Raw genomic sequence first — 18,571 nt, forward strand, 5'->3', positions numbered from 1 at the left:
ATTTAGAAAAGGAATGACTTTTAAGAGACGAAAAGACGAAATTCCAACCGAAGGTATTAACACCTCCATCCAGCTGCCTTCTTCGTATTTGTAGATGTGAAGATACATGGAAGTTCACCAAGGTTGTACTTTGTCACTGCTGTCATGACTTCGGGCCCCACGTCCGCCAGCCTTCCTGACATCACCCGACCCTCCCGGAGACTCAAACTCAGACTGTCCGGTTCTGAGCCCCGCGCCGAGTTTTCCCTCCCCGACCCTGGTCTTCCTCCCTGTCCGGTAAGTGGCCTCCAGGAGGACAGTGAGGGCGGGACAGGTGCAGGGTCCTGACCCACCTGGCAGCTCTCGGCCACAGACGGACCACCCATCTGCGCGCACCTCCGTTTCCTTGTCTACAAATGGGGCAAAAGTACTGATGCTTTGTGTGGGAGGCTGTTGCCTGGTTCAAAGTGAGAAGGCTTTTTACTTTTTCTTTTTTTTGACCACGCCGCACAGCCTGTGGGATCTTAGTTCCCCAACCAGGGATCCAACCCGGGCCCTCGGCAGTGAAAGTGCCGAGTCCTAACCACTGGACCGCCAGGGAATTCCCAAGGCTGCTTTAAAAATATTTTTTTTAGTTTATTGAAGTACAGTTGATTTACAATGTTGTGTCAGTTTCTGCTGTACAACAAAGTGATTGTTTTATACACACACACACACACACACACACACACACACATATATATACACACACACATTCTTTTTCCTATTCTTTTCTGTTATCGTTTATCACAGGATATTGAATATAGTTCCCTGTGCTCCACAGTAGGACCTGCTGTTAACGCTTTCATTGTTTCCTTGCTTGCTGTTAACTGTCCAACCATAACATGGACTCATCCTTCCTCATCTGTCAGCTCCCGTGGTGACTGGGAGGGCAGGGCCCTGACTCTCAGGGGCCGGTGTTCTTCCTCCATGGCCAGATCCTCGTTTGTGCCTGGGACATTCCCTCACCCTGACCCTCATCCCCACCTCACCCACTTACCTCGACCCCCTGCCCTGGAGCTCTCAGCTGAAAACTTTCTTAGGGAAGAACTGCCTGCCCGGTCAGGTCTCTCAGATGCAATGCCTGGTGCTTTGCCTGTAAACTTGCCCATTACATGTTCATCTGCATGGCCTCTTGGTGGAAGTCGCTCTCCCCGATGAGTCACAGACCCCAGGGGGCAGGAGACCACAGCTGCCCCGCTCTCCACCACCCAGGATGTACTGCCAGCAGGTGCTGCAGGACCGGCTGGGTGAACATGCAGCTCCGGTCAGGCTACCTTATGTTTGAGATTCCCTCCAGGCTTAATCAAACGCCACCTCCTTCATGAAGCCTTCCTTGATTCCCCCCTGAATGAGAGGCAGGAATTTTGTCACTCAGACACCCTATAGCATTTAAAAAAATAAGTTTATTTATTTATTTATTTTTGGCTGCGTTGAGTCTTCGTTGCTGTGTGGGCTTTCTCTAGTTGCGGCGAGCGGGGGCTACTCTTCATTGCGGTGCATGGGCTTCTCACTGTGGTAGCTTCTCTTGTTGCGGAGCATGGGCTCTAGGCATGTGGGCTTCGTAGTTGTGGCACGCAGGCTCAGTAGTGGCTCGTGGGCTCTAGAGCGCACGCTCAGTAGTTGTGGTGCATGGGCTTAGTAGCTCCGCGGCATGTGGGATCTTCCCGGACCAGGGCTCGAACCCGTGACCATTGCACTGGCAGGTAGATTCGTTTTTTTTGCTTTGTTTTGTTTTTTTGTGGTACGCGGGCCTCTCACTGTTGTGGCCTCTCCCATTGTGGAGCACAGGCTCCGGACGCGCAGGCTCAGTGGCCACGGCTCACGGGCCCAGCCGCTCCGGGGCACGAGGGATCTTCCTGGACCGGGGCACGAACCCGTGTCCCCTGAATCGGCAGGCGGACTCTCAACCACTGCGCCACCAGGGAAGCCCGGCAGGTAGATTCTTAACCACTGCGCCACCAGGGAAGTCCACCCTGTAGCATTTTGAATCTCTCTGACTGGACCTATTCTGCCTTCACCTCAGCAGCTGTTTATTGAGCACTTCAGTCATTCATTCCAGAGCTCACTCATTTATTCAACACACCTTTCCTGAGCTCCTGCTATGTGCCAGGCACTGTTCCAAGAGCTGGGGACAGCAGTGGAAAATGGCAGGCACCATTCCCTGCCATCAGGAAGCACTGCATTACGTGAAGCAGGACTCCTAGGTTCAGAGGAGAGGCAGGTACTCAAGCAACGTGGTGCCGCGTGGTGAGAACCAGCCTAGAAGGCCTGATAGGTGAGGCTGCCCTTCCCTGAGCCTCTCTGCGGCCAGGGGAGCAGTGGCGTTCTAACAGTGATCTGCACGTGCGGCTCAAGAAATATTTGTCCTTAAAATTTCCTTTCAACTAAGGGAACTAAGTTGGGAGAAAGGAAAAGAGTGAATAAAAATGATCCAAGTGGGCTTCCCTGGTGGCGCAGTGGTTGAGAGTCCGCCTGCCGATGCAGGGGACACGGGTTCGTGCCCCGGTCAGGGAAGATCCCGCGTGCCGCGGAGCGGCTGGGCCCGTGAGCCATTGGCCGCTGAGCCTGCGCATCCGGAGACTGCGCTCCGCAACGGGAGAGGCCACAACAGTGAGAGGCCCGCGTACGAAAAGAAAAAAAAAAAGATCCCAGCAATTGTAGAACCCATCTTAGTTCTCCTGTTGATTATCTTATTTCACTTATCATTACGTGCTCAAGTGAAATCCTTTTGAACCACTTAGGTCAGCAGGATTTAAATCTTAGATGCATATTAACTCTCATCTAATGACCTATTTTCAGAAAACACCACACATTTAGTTGCGGTGTCTGCCTTCTCTTTGTCGCTGATAGTTCCGGCATGAAAAGCAGATAAGCCCTCTGAGCAGTGATTCTGTCTTCATCACAGAAGCGTGATAATCGCTTCCTGAAAGGAGCAGGGACACGGGGGATCGTGTGTGCCATTAGCTTGACATCGTTTGGTTTCATAGTCATAAGTGAGGAGAATGAGTTCTTAGACACACGCAAGCCCCTTTCCTAGGATAATAGACGGGTGCAGTCTGTGCCTCCCGGGCTTCTGGCTTCCTGCTTTGTGGCTGGGAAAGTGGGGAGAGAGGCAGCTCTGTCCTGCCCAGGAGGTTAGGAGCCCAGGTATGTCAGGCGGGAGCGGGGTTGGCTTTTGGAGGTGCCAGAGAAGTTCCTCTGGCTGCCCTGCTCCATGGATGTGACGATGCACTGGGTCGCCTTTTAACAGCAGACTCGCCTCTTTCTATCAGGCTCCCTAAAAACCAGTCAGTGGAGATCGGTTTGAGGTCTTCTAAAAGTCAAGTTTACTGAGGTGTAATGTACCTGCAGTAAAATCCATCTTTTTGGATGGACAATTCTGTGCATATTTTTAAAAACACCTATGGCCCATTTTCTTGCTGGTCGTCAGCCAGAGGTGCCGCATTTCTTGGCGTGTGGCCCCTCGGTTGTCAAAACCTGCAACGTGGCTCAAGTCCTCTCATGCTCTGAATCTCTAGGACCTCCCCTCTGCCTCCTTTCAGCCGGAGAAAATTCTCTGCTTTTAAGGGATCAGGCGATTCGATTGGGCCCACCTGGATGATCCAGAACACTCTCCCCTCTCAGGCCTGCGCCTGCGTCAGTCCCCCGTGGCTGCTGTCACAGAGCACGATCGGGGTGGCTTCATTTTATTTTATTTCATTTTATTTTTTTGCGGTACGCGGGCCTCTCACTGCTGTGGCCTCTCCCGTTGCGGAGCACGGGCTCCGGACGCGCAGGCTCCGCGGCCACGGCTCACGGGCCCAGCCACTCCGCGGCATGTGGGATCTTCCCGGCCCGGGGCACGAACCCGCGTCCCCTGCATCGGCAGGCGGACTCTCAACCGCTGCGCCACCAGGGAAGCCCTGGGTGGCTTTAAAGAACAGAAATTTATTCTTCTGCAGTCCTAGGGGCCAGAAGTCCGAACTCAAGGTGTCGGCAGGGCCGCCCTCTCTCTGAGACTCGGGGTAGACTCCTTCCTCGCCTCCTCTTTAGTTCTGGTGCTGTCCATCAGCCCTTTGCATTCTTTGGCTCGTGGAAGCGTCACTCCAGTCTCCACCTGTCATCACATGGCATTCTCACTGTGTGTGTGTGTCCAAATTTCCACTTTTTATAAGGACACCAGTCATATTGGATTAAGGATCCACTCCAGCCTGGTATAACCTCATCATAACTATATCCGCAAGGAGCCCTATTTCTAGTGCGGTCACATTCTGAAGTACTGGAGGTTAGGATGTGGACATACCTTTTTGGGGGACACAAGTGAACCCGTGATGGTACCGTTGGTCACATCTGCAGAGCCTCTTCTGCCATGCATGGTGACATAGCCATAGGCTCCAGGATTGGAGCATGGACATCTTTGGGGCCATTAACTGGCACCACTCCATGGTCACGCCCTCATGGAACTCACAGTCTACAGGCAACTAACACCTGTTCAAGGAGTTTTGGGGACTTGAGACCCCACTAAACATGTCCTGTTCATATTTGAAGGTGGGTGACCTGTTCAGAGCCAGCTCTGTCAATTAGGGACGAATCTATAACATCAAAGGTAAGGAGTCATGGTCAGAGGTGCCTGGTGCGTTAGGCGGCTTAGGTAGGGCTGGTCCTGTGGACCTCACACAGGGCGGTGGAAGGCTTAGGGGACAAACATGTATGAATCATGGCACCATGAGTGCAGAGCCTGGTAGCCCCTTTCTTTCCCTCCATCAGGCTGGTGCCAAGGGGTAAACACAAGTGACTGGAGGGGCTGGAGAGCCAGGGGGGGGTGGGGCCCCGTGGGACTCTCCCAGCTCCACGTCCCTGCTGCAGGAGGGAAGGGCACCGTAAGCGTGCTCTTTGCCCACGTAGGGAGGCCTTCCCCTTAGTTAGAACGGCAGCCTCTCCCTGACCCTGTCTCCATCTCATGTAGTATAAGCTTTACTGGTCTGTTTCTCATCTGTTTCCCCTAGAATGGCAGCCCCACGAGGGCGGGGGAATTTGTCCGTTTTTGTCTGTTTTCTTTACTGCCGTACCCTACCCAGGAGGCACCTAAAAATACCTGTGGGATGAACAAAGCTTTCCGCTCTGCTTAATGATCTGTGCCCTCCTGCTTGTTGAAAAGATAACAGTTTTTCTGTTCTACAATTGTATTAGCATATTATTAGGAAGTTATTATTCTTTGAGTAATACTGCCTGAATATGAGGAAAACCTTAAGGAACTATAATCATTTTTCTATATTCCAGTCTATGGATTTTATTGAAGAGTACACAAATACTTCTTTGTAACTCTGGAAGTGAAAAATAGCCATTTCAAACTGTGGAGCCGCTAAGTATTCAATGGTTTTAAAATGTTAAGCTGGAGGCTCCATTGCTAATGATGGCTTAGCAGTTTGGAAGTCAACTCAGAAAAGGTGGACAGAATCTTTAAACATATGCCAAGGCATTGGCAAGCTCATGAGGTGGTGAGCAGTTGCCAGGCTGAGATCTGGAGAAGGTGGAAACTTGATATTTGGGGTCATTTTGTCCCTGGGGTGTTGGCTAATTTATGGAAGAAGCACTTAAGAACCTACATACTTCCATGGGGCTAGGAGTCAAAAGTTGAGCTATAAAGGCTCCAAGAAGGGAAGACCCTGGTAAACATCCCAAACTCTGGGTTGGGTCCCCAAAAAGCTGCCCCCTAGGAACACAGGTGACCTGGAAGTCAACTCGTTGCTCCAGGACTAAAGGCCTGTTCTAAGTAATCTCAGTCCTTGAGGTTGGATTAAGGTGCTTCCAGACTACTAGGACCTCTGATGCCTGGCAGAAGCAAACAAATATCCTCTCTGGAGAACAAAGCATCATCCTCAGCTGCTATTTCTATCAACATATTTTCAAATACAGGCAGTCCTCACTTTGCACATTTCCGTTATGCACAAATTTCATTACCACAGTTATTTAAATAACACCAGTCTCCCTACACCAGGGCTCCTATTTCAGTTATCAGGGATTAAGCACTGAGTAGCTGTGAAAACACAGTCTCAGCTGCCAGCTCCCCAGTCCACAAATCACTACATAGATAACAGATGTGCAGAGGATCAGTGACCAATCCCGTCACTCCTTTCAGAGTCCTTCTGTGATTGGTCCCTGCGCATCTGTCAGTCAGTTCCACAGACAGCAAAGTGTGTCCTGGTGTTGCCGCCTTGTCTCCCAGTGAAAAACCCACGTGACACTTTATAAGAAAAAGGATAAGTGAGAGGAATTGGCCAGCAAAGATGAAAGTGCAGCAAATAAGTGGAAAATGATAATGCTGGAAGTAAAACTAGAGTTGAACATCAATGGAGTTCTAGAAGAAATAGTGACTGTGGGAACGTGGGCACTGCTGCCAGTTCAAGAGACTCCAGAGGGGCAGCCAGAGGAATGTAGTAAAAGTGACTCATCGACATACTGTAGGGATTGCCCTAGTGGCCCGGTGTGTAAGACTCCACACTCCCAATGCAGGGGGCCTGGGTTCCATACCTGGTCGGGGAACTGGATCCCACAAGCATGCTGCAACTAAGAGTTTGCATGCCATGACTAGAGCCAGCGAGCCGCAACTAAGGAGCTCACGTGCCTCAACTAAGGAGCCTGCCAGCTGCAACTAAGACCCAGTGCAAACAAATAAATAAATAAATAGAATAGAAGAAAATAAAAGATATTTTTAAAAAAACATACTTGAAGAATATGGTTGAAGATGTCACACAGGAAGTGAGCCCAGCCCCAACAAAAATCACATTAAAGAACTCTGTAAGACATTTCATGACATTGAAAGTGCAAAGTATAAAATGTTCGAGGCCCACCCAAACTTAGAAAGGAGTTTGACAATTTGGTAAGGCATAGAAGAGAAGTTTGCTCCGAATTGCAAGTTATACAGTAAGAGGGCAGCAGGCACCGTCCAAACTACTCTTAGTAAGATTTTTACAACAAAATAAAACATTTTAATTCTCAGTGATTTTAATTCTTAGTGATGCTAACGTCTTACATTACAATCTACTAAATAAATATTAGTTTTACTGTATCTTATATTTCCCTCTGCATTTACTACTGATAATAGATATTTTAATGTTTTGACAATAACTTTAAAGGTCATGGTGCAATTGTTATTTTTAAAATCACTTTGCATAATTTCTGCTTGCATGATGCTTTTTATGGTCTTGCATTACCATGCAAACCAAGCCTGTTTCTTACAGTAATGGCACAAACAAAACCAAGCGTATGAGACAACTCATGAACCAGCAAAAATAATAAATGATAGAAATAGACATACAAGACTCTAAATATTAGACTTAAAAGATGTAAACTTTAAAATAAACTTGCTTATTATATTCAGGAAGATGAAAGGTAAGATTGGGAATTTTGGTAGAACACTAGAAATTGTATTTTTAGAAGGGACATTAATTTGAAAAAAAGTAGGAATCATAAAACTGAAAAAAAAAAACCCTGAAATTATGTACTCTGTAGAAAGATATAATAGCAGAGTAGATACAACATCACAACTGATGTGAGAATTGGTTAGTAATAAAACACATCAGAAATAATATCTAAAGTGAAGCACAAAGAGATGAAAGGATGGACTACAAATATAGAGAATATAGTGATGAATTCTACCATACATATAATTGAAATCCTAGGAGGACAAGAAAGAGAAATGGGACAGAAACAATATTTGAAGAGATAGTGGCTGAAGTTTTTCCAACACTGATGAAAGACATTAAGTTACAGATTTAAGACTCCTAATAAAACTACAAGTAGAGTTAAAAACCAAAAAAATCCATACCTACACACCCTATAGTAAAACTGCTGAAAAAACAAAGGAAAAGCGATGATCTTAAAAGAAGCTAGAGGTTAAAAACAAAACCAGACATTACTTTCAAAGGAGCAACAAGTCAGAGAGAAATTCTCAACCAAAACGATTGAAGCCAGAAGACAGTGGAAAGACATTTCCAATATGCTGAAAGTCGAGTTTATTCCAAGAATAAAAGATTAGTTTAACGTCTAAAAAGTAATCAAGGGCTTCCCTGGTGGCGCAGTGGTTGAGAATCCGCCTGCCGATGCAGGAGACACGGGTTCGTGCCCTGGTCCGGGAAGATCCCACATGCCGCGGAGCAACTAAGCCCGTGAGCCATGGCCACTAGGCCTGCGCGTCCGGAGCCTGTGCTCCGCAACGGGAGAGGCCACAGCAGTGAGAGGCCCGCATACCGCAAAAAAAATAAAAATAAAAAATAAATAAATAAAAATAAAAAGTAATCAAGCATCAACAAATGTGAAATGCTTCTGGATAAAATACACGAGACCTGGACAGTGAAATCTACCAAACGTGGCTGAGAGAGATTTTGAAAGACCTAAATAAATGACAAGTTACAGCATGCTCAGTATCGTTAAGATGGCAGTTCTTCCCAAAATGATCTACAGATTTGAGTGATCAAAATTGAATCTTAGCATGCCTATTTGTAGAATTTGACAAACTGATTCTAAAATTATGCGGAAATGCAATGGACCTAGAGTGGCTAAAACAACTTTGAAAAAGAAGAACACAGATGGAGGACTCGAACTACTGGATTTCAAGAATTATTATAGAGCCACAGTAATTGACAATATAATATTGATATGAAAACAGAAAAATAGATGAATGGCACAGAGTAGCAAGTTGAGAAATAGACCCAACTATATGGTCAACTGATTTTGAACAGAGTGAGAAGTCGTTTCAGTGGGAAAAGATAATTTTTCAACAAATAGTGCTGGAACAATTGGATAGCCATATGCAAAAGAACAAACCTCAGCCCTCATCTCACATCATGTTAAAAAATAAGAAGGGGCTTCCCTGGTGGTGCAGTGGTTGGGGGTCCGCCTGCCGATGCAGGGGACGTGGGTTCATGCCCCGGTACGGGAGGATCCCACATGCCGCAGAGCGGCTGGGCCCGTGGGCCATGGCCGCTGGGCCTGCGCATCCGGAGTTTGTGCTTCACAACGGGGGTGGGGCCGCAGTGGTGGGAGGCCCGTGTACCGCAAAAAAAAAAAAAAAAAAAAAAGCAAAAAAATTAAGAAGAACTTGAAATGGGTCATAGACCTAATTGTTAAAACTATAAAACTTCTAGAAGAAACATAGAATAAATCTTAGTGATTTGGGATTTGGCAAAGATGTCATATATGAGTCAAAAAACATGAACTACAAAAGAAAAATTTAATAAATTAGACTTCATCGAAATTATAAACCTTTGCTCATCAAAAAGCATTTAAGAAAACAAAAAGCAAGCCACAGACTTGGAGAAAATATTTGTAAAGCGTATATCTGACAAAGGACTATTATCAGGAATATATAAAGAACTCTCACAATTCAATAAGAAGACAACAACCCAATTAAGAATGAAAGCAAAAGTGGGCAAATGATTTGAACAGATACTTCAGCCAAAGGTGCTGGATCGCAAGTAAGCACATGAAAAGATGTTGAGCATCATTAGTCATTAGGAAAATGCAAATTATTAGTAGCAGCTATTGCTATTAGTAGTAGAGAGATATTAAATACCAGCCCGAATGGCTAAATTAAGAAGACTGAACGAGCGTCAAGGCCGAGGATGTGGTGTAGCAGGAACTCACCAACACTGACAATGGGAATGTAAAGAGGTACCACCTCTTTGAAAAACATTTTGGCAAGTGATATCACCGATGTTATTGCCAAAAGTATCATATACCTGAAGGACGCAAACTGAAAAGGCTACAGACTGTATGGTTTCAACTCTGTGACATTCCGGAAAAGGCAAAACTATGGAGACAGTAAAAAGATCAGTGGTTGCCGGGGGTTGGGGGGAGGAAAGGATGATTAGACAGAGCACAGAGGACGTTTAGGGCAGTGAAGTCATTCTGTATGATACTGTAATAGAGGTACATATCCTTATACATTTGTCCAAGTCTATAGAAAGTACAACACCAAGCGTGAACCCTGATGGAAACTATGGATTTTAGTTAATAATATATTGGTATTGGCTCATCAGGGGTAACGATTGTACCAAGGTGTTACTAATGGGAAAAGTGTGAAGGTACATGGGAACTCTGCACTTGCTGCTCAGGTTTTCTGTAAACCTATAACTAAACAGTACGGACTGGCGGTTGCCAAGGGGGAGGGGGTTGAGGGGAGGATGGAGCGGGAGGCTGGGGTCAGCAGGTGTCAGCTTTTATATACAGGCTGGATACACAGCAAGGTCCTCCTGCACAGCACAGAGAACTCTATTCAATATCTTATGATAAACCACAATGGAAAAGAATATTTAAAGAAAGACTCTCTATATATGTATAACTGAATCACTTTGCTGTGCAGCAGAAATTAACACATTATAAGTCAACTGTACTTCAATTAAAAAATTGGAAAAAATAAAACTACTCTAAATAATAAGATCTGTTCATTAAGAATTAAATTAAATTAAAATGTATGTGTCTTATACCTAAGAATAAACCTAAAAAAGGTATGCAAGACCTCTGCTGAGAAAAGTGATCACACTATTGACTGTAAATGTAGCCCAGATAAACACATGGCTGTACCGTGTTCCCGGAAGGGACAACTCAGTCTTGGGAAGGGGTCAGTTCTCTCTGGCAAGGCCTAATGTGCTAAACAAGGGACACTGACCTCTGCCACCAAGTTCACGTGGGTATCTCGACTATGCTCAGCTGTGATATCGCGCTATTGTTTTGCAAGATGTTACCGCTGGGGAAGCGTTGTAAAGCATACTGGGGAATCTCTCTGTATTATTTCTTACAACTGCATGTGAATCTACAATTATATCAAATTTAAAGATTTTTTAACTTTAAAAAAGTACTAAAAGGGAGCTAAATCAGGAGTGATGTCTTCAGAACAGGTGAGCTGTAGCTCAACATTTTCTGTGTGCTCTTGGACAGGTTATACAGCCCTGAAGCCCCTACATGCCCACCCCGCCCCCTGCCCCACAATGGCTTAGGATAAGCTTCAGGAACTTTGCCATTTTTTTTTTTTTCCCTTAAACAGATCATTTCTGTTCCCTTAGCATTCTTGTCACTTGAAGTTGCGTGAATCCCTAATTCTAAAGAAGAGCATTTGTGCCACGCCCAGCCTTTGCCTTTGAACCCTGGTGGTGTCTTCTGCATAGACTCCTTTCTTTGGTTCGTTGCTTAAAATGATATGAAGGTTTTTTTTGTAGGAACAGGACCAATGTCCAGAGGGTAGCACCGATGTTAGATTGAATCAGTCTGTATTTATTGAACACCTGCCTTGTATGGCAAGGACGGCAGCAGGTGTGAATTCTGCCTTAAGGAGTTACAGGTCAGGGGGATAGTTAGACATCAGTCAATACCTGTGATGTGAGGGATGGGTTCCTTCCACCTGGGTGAATCCGGGAAAGCTTTTGGGAGGAATTGTATTTGAGCTTTTCCCCTAACGTGTGTGGGAATGGGAAGCATTCCAGGCAGAGGAATCAGATAAAGTACAGAGGCTGGAAAGCAGGAGGTGAGCTTGGCAGATGCTGAGTAGTTTATTTTGGCCAGAACGCAGAGTTTGCAAAGGGGAATGAAGGGGAGTTTGATCCATTCAGGAGAAAACGTCATCAAATGTTTATTAAGCTCCTTCTCTGCGCCAGGCATCATTCTAAGCATTTGGGGATACGTAAGCGAACAAAACCCCCACAAAATCCCTTTTCTTGTAGAGCAGGCTCTCTGGCGGGGAGAGACAGATGATCAGCCCAGTGGTGGAGTCTGTGCTCGGCTTGGTGTGTTCGAAGATGCTACAGGCAGAGGCGGGGGGCGGGGGCATGCATCCAGGGAGGGCCAAGGCGCTGCAAGGATGGCCAAGAGGCCTCACTGAGAAAGTGACGTCTGAGAAAGGACTGGAAGGCGAGCGTCTCAGCAGACGCCAGGAGGGGAGCGTCCTGGTGCAGCAGGCAGCCGAGGCCAGGCTCGCGGGGGGAGCACAAGCAAGTATGACTGCAAGAATGTCCCGGGAGGAGGAGGACGTGCAGTCCCAGCGGGAGGGTGGCAGCAGGTCACCGTGGAGGGCCGTGGGGACGTCGTAAGGGCCCTGGCTGCGCCCTCTGTGAAAGCAGCGCCTGGGGAGGAGGCCTCTGAGCGGGGGCACCATGCACGCAGGCAATTCAGCTGCTCCCGGCTCCCTCTGGCTGTCGCCAGAGGCCAGGGACAGAAGCTGCAGGCCGGTTGTGAGGCTGGCGGGAGGACACTGCACCGCGCACGGGGCAGGAGAACTGACAGCTGGGTAGCCACGTGACCTTGGATGATGGTGATCCTTGGTCTCCTTCCTTCCCTGCAAATCCAGGTATGGAGCTGACGCTCTTCAGTGGATGCCTAAAGCGGGGGTGGGGTGATCGGGGCTGGACCTCAGGGTGCAACTGGCAGCGATGCGTGAGACCCTTGGAGAGAGGAGTTGGCTGGCTAGGGGGCCAGTTAGGAGGATGTTGCAGAAGTCCAGGTGGGGCTGGTGGCGGGGGGAGTGATGCTGTGGGCTGGGCAGAGACCGGATGGATGCAAGTAATTAGGAAGAAAACAATCTTTCAAAACAAACAAACCAGACTGTCCAAAAGGCCCTAAGCTGTAACTTGCTGAAGACGCAAAAGACCAAGGTCACATCAGGGCATGTTGGGCAAAGGCATGTCGACAGCTGGTCCCGGCCTCAGACGTGCCCTCTTTTTTTCTTTCCCACATCTTTGTCGGCGTATAATTGCTTTACAATGGTGTGTTAGTTTCTGCTGTACAACAAAGTGAATCAGCTATACGTATACATATATCCCCATATCCCCTCCCTCTTGTGTCTCCCTCCCACCCTCCCTATCCCACCCCTCTAGGTGGTCACAAAGCATTGAGTTGATCTCCTTGTACCATCAGACATGCCCTCTTGCTGGCAGGGTGGCGCACAGAGCCTCTTCTGCATGTCAAGCACTGGTGCTTTGACAGGCACCTCAACCCCTCCCGAATTTGCCCCAGTGGATATACATAATCAGTTACCACAGAAACATGACCGTCTCCTTGTTAAAATCCCCGGCGCTGGGTCTTATGAATAAACCCTTAGTAGGTTTCCTGGTTCTCTTATTTTTATGCACAGCTTGACTTTATAGCAGTAAATTCATCTTTTTTCCTTAAACAGATTGCTTCTGTTCCCTTAGTGTCCTTGTCACTTTAAGTTGCATTCATCCTTGTTTCTTTAGAAAAGCCATTGTTCTACAATCGGCTATTGTTACCAGCATTCGCGCTGGAATCATTCAGCTGCTGAAAATCAGCGTTAAGTCGATTATTTCGTTTCTGTTCTTTTCTCTCTCTTCTTATTTGGGAATTTACAGAATAATTATGTTTTTAGTTTTCTTTTATTCGTCATGGCGAATAGGAATTGAAGCTATGTAGCTCTGGGAACCTCTAGTTCCAAATAGGAAAGCCTTGCAAACATTTCCAGCTGGCAAACGGACACAACTGAGGGCGTGAAAGTTGCTAGAGAGGCTAGGAGCCTACTTACTGAAGCACCCAGCTCCAGAAGAGGACCTAGGATACCTCAAGTTAGAGGCTCTTAGGAAGTACTGACTCTTCTCTGCAGATACCTACCTAAAGACAAGCTACTACGAGTAGGAATTAAAGCAGTGTCCACATTCTGTTTGAAAACAGGAGGAGTGAAAATGGTATGCCTTTAAAAAGTCGCTGTCATGAAAAGACAAAGAAAAGCTGTGGAAGTATTTCAGATCAAAAGAGAAATGACAGCAAAATGCCGTATCTGACCCTACGCTAGATCCTGTCCTGGAGGGAATAATATCAAGGACATTATTGGGTCAACTGACAAAAGTTGACTTTGAATCACAAAGTATTATATCTCTGTTAAATGTACTGAAATTGATAAGTGTACTGGAGTGTGTAAGAGAATATCCTTATTCGTAGAAAACACTTACTTCAGTATTGAGGGAGATAGGGTCATGCTGCAAATACACACACACACACACACACACACACACACACACACACACACACACACACACGCTGTATGGCTACCTAAGTATAAAGACAGAGCAAGTGGGTAGAATGTTAATCATCAGTGAATGTGATAAAGGGTACAGGGTTCACAGTGTTCTTTGTACTATTTTGCGCACACGTGCAATTATTCTGTAAGTGAAATTACTTCCAAGTGGAAAAAAAAGCAAACGAACAAACCAGAAAGACAGTTTGTAATTTTTGTATCTTAGCTGCATACATTACCATGTTTGGCTTCTGAAAGCTGCAGATCAGAAAATGTTGAGCTACAGCTCACCTGTTCTGAAGACATCACTCCTGATTTAGCTCCCTTTTAGTACTTTTTTAAAATTAAAAAATCTTTAAATTTGATATAATTGTAGATTCACATGCAGTTGTAAGAAATAATACAGAGAGATTCCCCAGTATGCTTTACAACGCTTCCCCAGCGGTAACATCTTGCAAAACAATAGTGCGATATCACAGCCGAGATATCGACATGATACTGTCAAGGTGAGCATTTTCATCACCTCTGCTTGCCCTCTGGAGCCACACTGATCCCTCAAATCCTGACCCCTTCCTTACCCTGCAGTCTGTTCTACATTTCTATCATTTTGTCATTTCAAGAGTGTCATATCTTAAATCCAATGGCATGTAACTTTTGGGGATTGGCTTTTTCATTTAGCATAATTCCCATCAGATTCATACAGGTTGTTGGGTATATTAATAGTTCATTCCTTTTTTTTTGCTGAGTAGTATCCTGTGGAATGAATGTACCGAGTTTGTGAAACCATTCACCATCAGAGGACATATGGGTTCTTTCCAGTTATGAGTTACGAATAAAGCTGCTGTACAGGTTTTAAATAACGCCATTGAGATGTAGTTTACATACCATACACTGATATGTAACTGGTATATTTAAACAATGGTTTAAAGTATACAATTCTATGGTTTCCATTATACTTACAGTGTTGTGCGGCCATTGCCACGATCTAATTTTAGAACATTTTCATCACCCCTAGAAGAAACCACATACCCACTAACAATCATTCCTCATTCCCTGCACATCCCACCCCAGCCCTAAGCAACCAGTAATCTACTTTCTGTCTCTACAATTTGCCTGTCCTGGACATTTCGTATAAATGGATGTATACAATACATGGTCTTTTGTGACTGGCTTCTTTCACTTAGCATAGTGTTTTCAAGGGTTATCCATGTTGTATCACAAATCAATACTTCATTTCTTTTTGTCACCAAGAATATTGTATATAGTATATTTTCTTTATCCATTAATCAGTTGGCGGACATGTAATTTCCATTTTTTGGCTGTGATGAATAATGCTGCTATGAACACATACATGTTTTTGTGTAGATGTATGTTTTCATTTCTCTAGAAGTAGAATTACTGTGTCATATAGTAACTCTATGTTTAACTTTTTTGAGAAACTGACAAACTGTTTTCCAAATGGCTACATCATTTTACAATCTCAATAGCAATATGTGAGGGTTCCAGTTTCTCCACATCTTCACCAGCACTTGTTATTGTCTGTCTTTTTGATTGTAGCCATTCTAGTGGATGTGAAGTGGTATCTCATTGTGGTTTTGATTTGAATTTCCCTGACTAATGACACTGAGCATCTTTTCATACACCTGTTGGCCATTTGTATATCTTCTTTGGAGAAATGTCTGTTTAAATCCTTTGCGCATTTTTTAATTGGGTATTTGTCATTCTGTTGTTGAGTTGTAAGAGCGCTTTGTATCTTCTGGATACAAGTCTTGTATCAGATATATGATTTTCAAATATTTTCTCCCATTTTGTGAGTTGTCTTTTCACTTTCTTGATGATAGTGTTTATAGCACAAATTTTTAAATTTCAATGTCCAATTTGTTTTTTTCCTTTGTCACTTGTGCTCTTGGTATGTGTACAGGTTTTTGTGTGAACATAAGTTTTCATTTCACTGGCATAAATGCCCAAGAGCACCATTGCTGGGTCATATGGTAGTTGTATGTTTAGTTTTATAAGAAACTGACCAACTGTTTGCCAGAGTAGCTGTACTGTTTTACATTCCCACCAGCAATGCCTGAGTGATCCTATCTGTCCACATCCTCACCAGCATTTGGTGTTGTTGCTCTTTTTTATTTTAGCCATTCTGATAGGTGTGCAGTGATATCTCATTATGGTTTTCATCTGCAAATCCCTAGTGGATAATGATGTGGAAGATCTTTTTATGTGCTTATTTTACTGTCTGCATATTCTCTTCAGTTAAATGTCTCTTCATGTCTTTTGCTCATTTTCTAATTGAGATTTTGGCTTTTTATTGTTCCATTTTGAAATTTCTTTATGTTCAAGATACTTGTCCTTTGTTGGATATTGTGATTTACAGATATTTTCACCTAAAGTATACTTGTCTTTTCAGCCGCATCATAAGGTTCTTTATAAACCAAACATTCTTAATTTTGATGAGGTCCAGTTTATCAATTTCTCCTTTTAGGGATTGTGCTTCTGGAGTCAAGCCTAAGAACTTTTTACTTAGCTGTAGATCCTGACGCTTTTCTCCTAGTTTTTCTATTAAGTTTTTTGGTTTTATATTCTACATGTAAGTCCATGATCCATTAGTAGGTAATTCTTGTGTAAGATGTGAGACTTAGATGGAGGTTCATTTTTTTTTTTTTAAATTATGGATATCCAATCGTACCAGCACCATTTGTTGAAAAGGCTGTCTTTCCTCCCTTGAATTGCTTTTGAATTGTCAAAAATCGGTTGGGCATATTTGTATGGGCCTATTTCAGGGTTTTGTGGTCTAATCATTGGTCTATGTGTTGGTTCCTTTGCCAATACCATACTGTCATGATTACTGAGTAGATCTTAGTACTGTTACTGAGTCCAAGCTCATACTACTCACCGAGTGACAGGCCAATAATTGAGAGACGAGTTGTCGGGGGAAGGAATAGTGACTTTATTTGGAAAGCCAGCAGACTGAGAAGATGGTGGACTAGTGACCCAAAGAACCTTCTTCCCTGAGTTAGAATTCAGTCTTCTTTTATACTAAAAGGGGAGGGGGTGTGGCAGGTTGTTGCAGACTTTTTGGTGCCAGAATCCATTGTTCTTGCAGCTGTCTGTGGTTCTAGTCACAAAGTGCCTATAAGCCTCCAACAAGACAATTGTTATTTTCTGTTCTGCAACTTTTTATCTCTCTATGAATAGGAAAGTGTTATACCTTTAAAGGTAGGTATTACAGAGTCTCAGGTATAGACTCCAAGAGGTAATTAGATTTTGGGATATATTCCCAAGAATTTGTAGCAGGATCTCAGGTTTATAACCAAAAAAATGTATCAGCATCTCATATACCCAAGGAGGCTTAGCAGACTCTCAGAGGAGGGGGTGAATTTTTAAAGTATAGTCTTCAAAAATCATTTACTTTAAAATTTTAAACAATATTAAAGGAGAATCTGAGGTATTTCTATTTATCAGAATGGGACATAGACCTAAAGAGATTGAGAGATAGTGGTTGTGACCTTGTAACCAACTTACCCTATGTGTGTAAAAATGATTGGTTCCATAGCCCAAGATGGAATGGAACTGATTTACTCTCCTGCCAGAGACAACGAGAAATCCAGGCAAATGTATGAAACAATGTCCAGGCAAATGTATGAAACAATGTTTTTCAAGACATTGGACATCAGGCAATGAATGACACTGATGGTTGTGAGGTGAAAACAAACAAGGTGAGAGGTGTGACTTAAGTGAGTTTCCAGGCCGCAGTGCAGGGAGGGAGAGCCTGGGCAGAGCCTGGAAGGTTCTCTAAGTTGAGGAGATGGAGCTGAGACTTTAGAGAGACCAAAGAGTCTGGTGTTCCCAGGACAGAGTACTGGAGGAGAGAACTCTGGAGATCTGCTAAGTACTGCTTGGTGCAGGCATGTGAGTAAAACTGCTTGAGGCCAGGAAAAGAACCATCTGAGAGGATTAGAAGGAACAGTGGCCAACACTCAAACTGGGCCAGGAATAGTGCCTGGCACTCACATGGGACCAGGAACAGTGCCTGTTTTCCACCTGCTAGTCTGGAAAACCTCATACTTCAAGAGGGATTGGATAGATTATTCAGAAAGATCTTGCTTCAGTAGGGGGGAAAAATTGCACTAGATTACATACTGCTGTGGTCCTGCCTGACAGATCTCAAAAATAAGATGCAAAAGGATCTTTTCCAAGTAATTGTCCAAGTAATTTAACTACATCCCAGAAGAAAGCTCAAGAATATTTATAGGAATACAAAACTACTCAGCACTGAACAAGGTAAAAAATGACAATGTCTGACATCTAATCAAGGATTACTAGATATGCAAAGAAGCAGGAAAAGAGGATCCATAATGAGGGGGAAAATATCAATGAATTGAAACCTACCCAGAACTGATTTTATATATATATATATATAAAATGACACACACAGAATAAACAATTTTTAAAAAATAAAAAGAACTGTTGAACAACAGCAGCCTAATATATGTATAATTGGAGACCCTGGGGGAAAAATGGGGGACAGAAAAAATATTTGAAGAATAATGG

The 18,571-nt window shown here is 44.4% G+C and overlaps 1 protein-coding gene across 4 annotated transcripts in view; it reads left to right on the forward strand.

The window, feature by feature from the left end:
* Positions 1-18,571, forward strand: part of PPARA (peroxisome proliferator activated receptor alpha) — a 73,516-nt gene that overhangs the window by 6,318 nt on the left and 48,627 nt on the right. For 3 of the 4 annotated variants that reach the window (XM_067010428.1, XM_067010429.1, XM_067010430.1), the window contains exon 3: positions 95-276. The exons of the other annotated variant lie outside the window; for it this stretch is intronic. In XM_067010428.1, the coding sequence (XP_066866529.1) occupies positions 145-276 (132 nt within the window). In that variant the 5' untranslated portion in view covers positions 95-144. The remainder of the gene's footprint in view (positions 1-94; positions 277-18,571) is intronic. 4 annotated transcript variants of the gene reach the window in all.

Source organism: Kogia breviceps, chromosome 12 (assembly GCF_026419965.1).
Source record: "Kogia breviceps isolate mKogBre1 chromosome 12, mKogBre1 haplotype 1, whole genome shotgun sequence".
Classification (NCBI taxonomy): Eukaryota; Metazoa; Chordata; class Mammalia; order Artiodactyla; family Physeteridae; genus Kogia; species Kogia breviceps.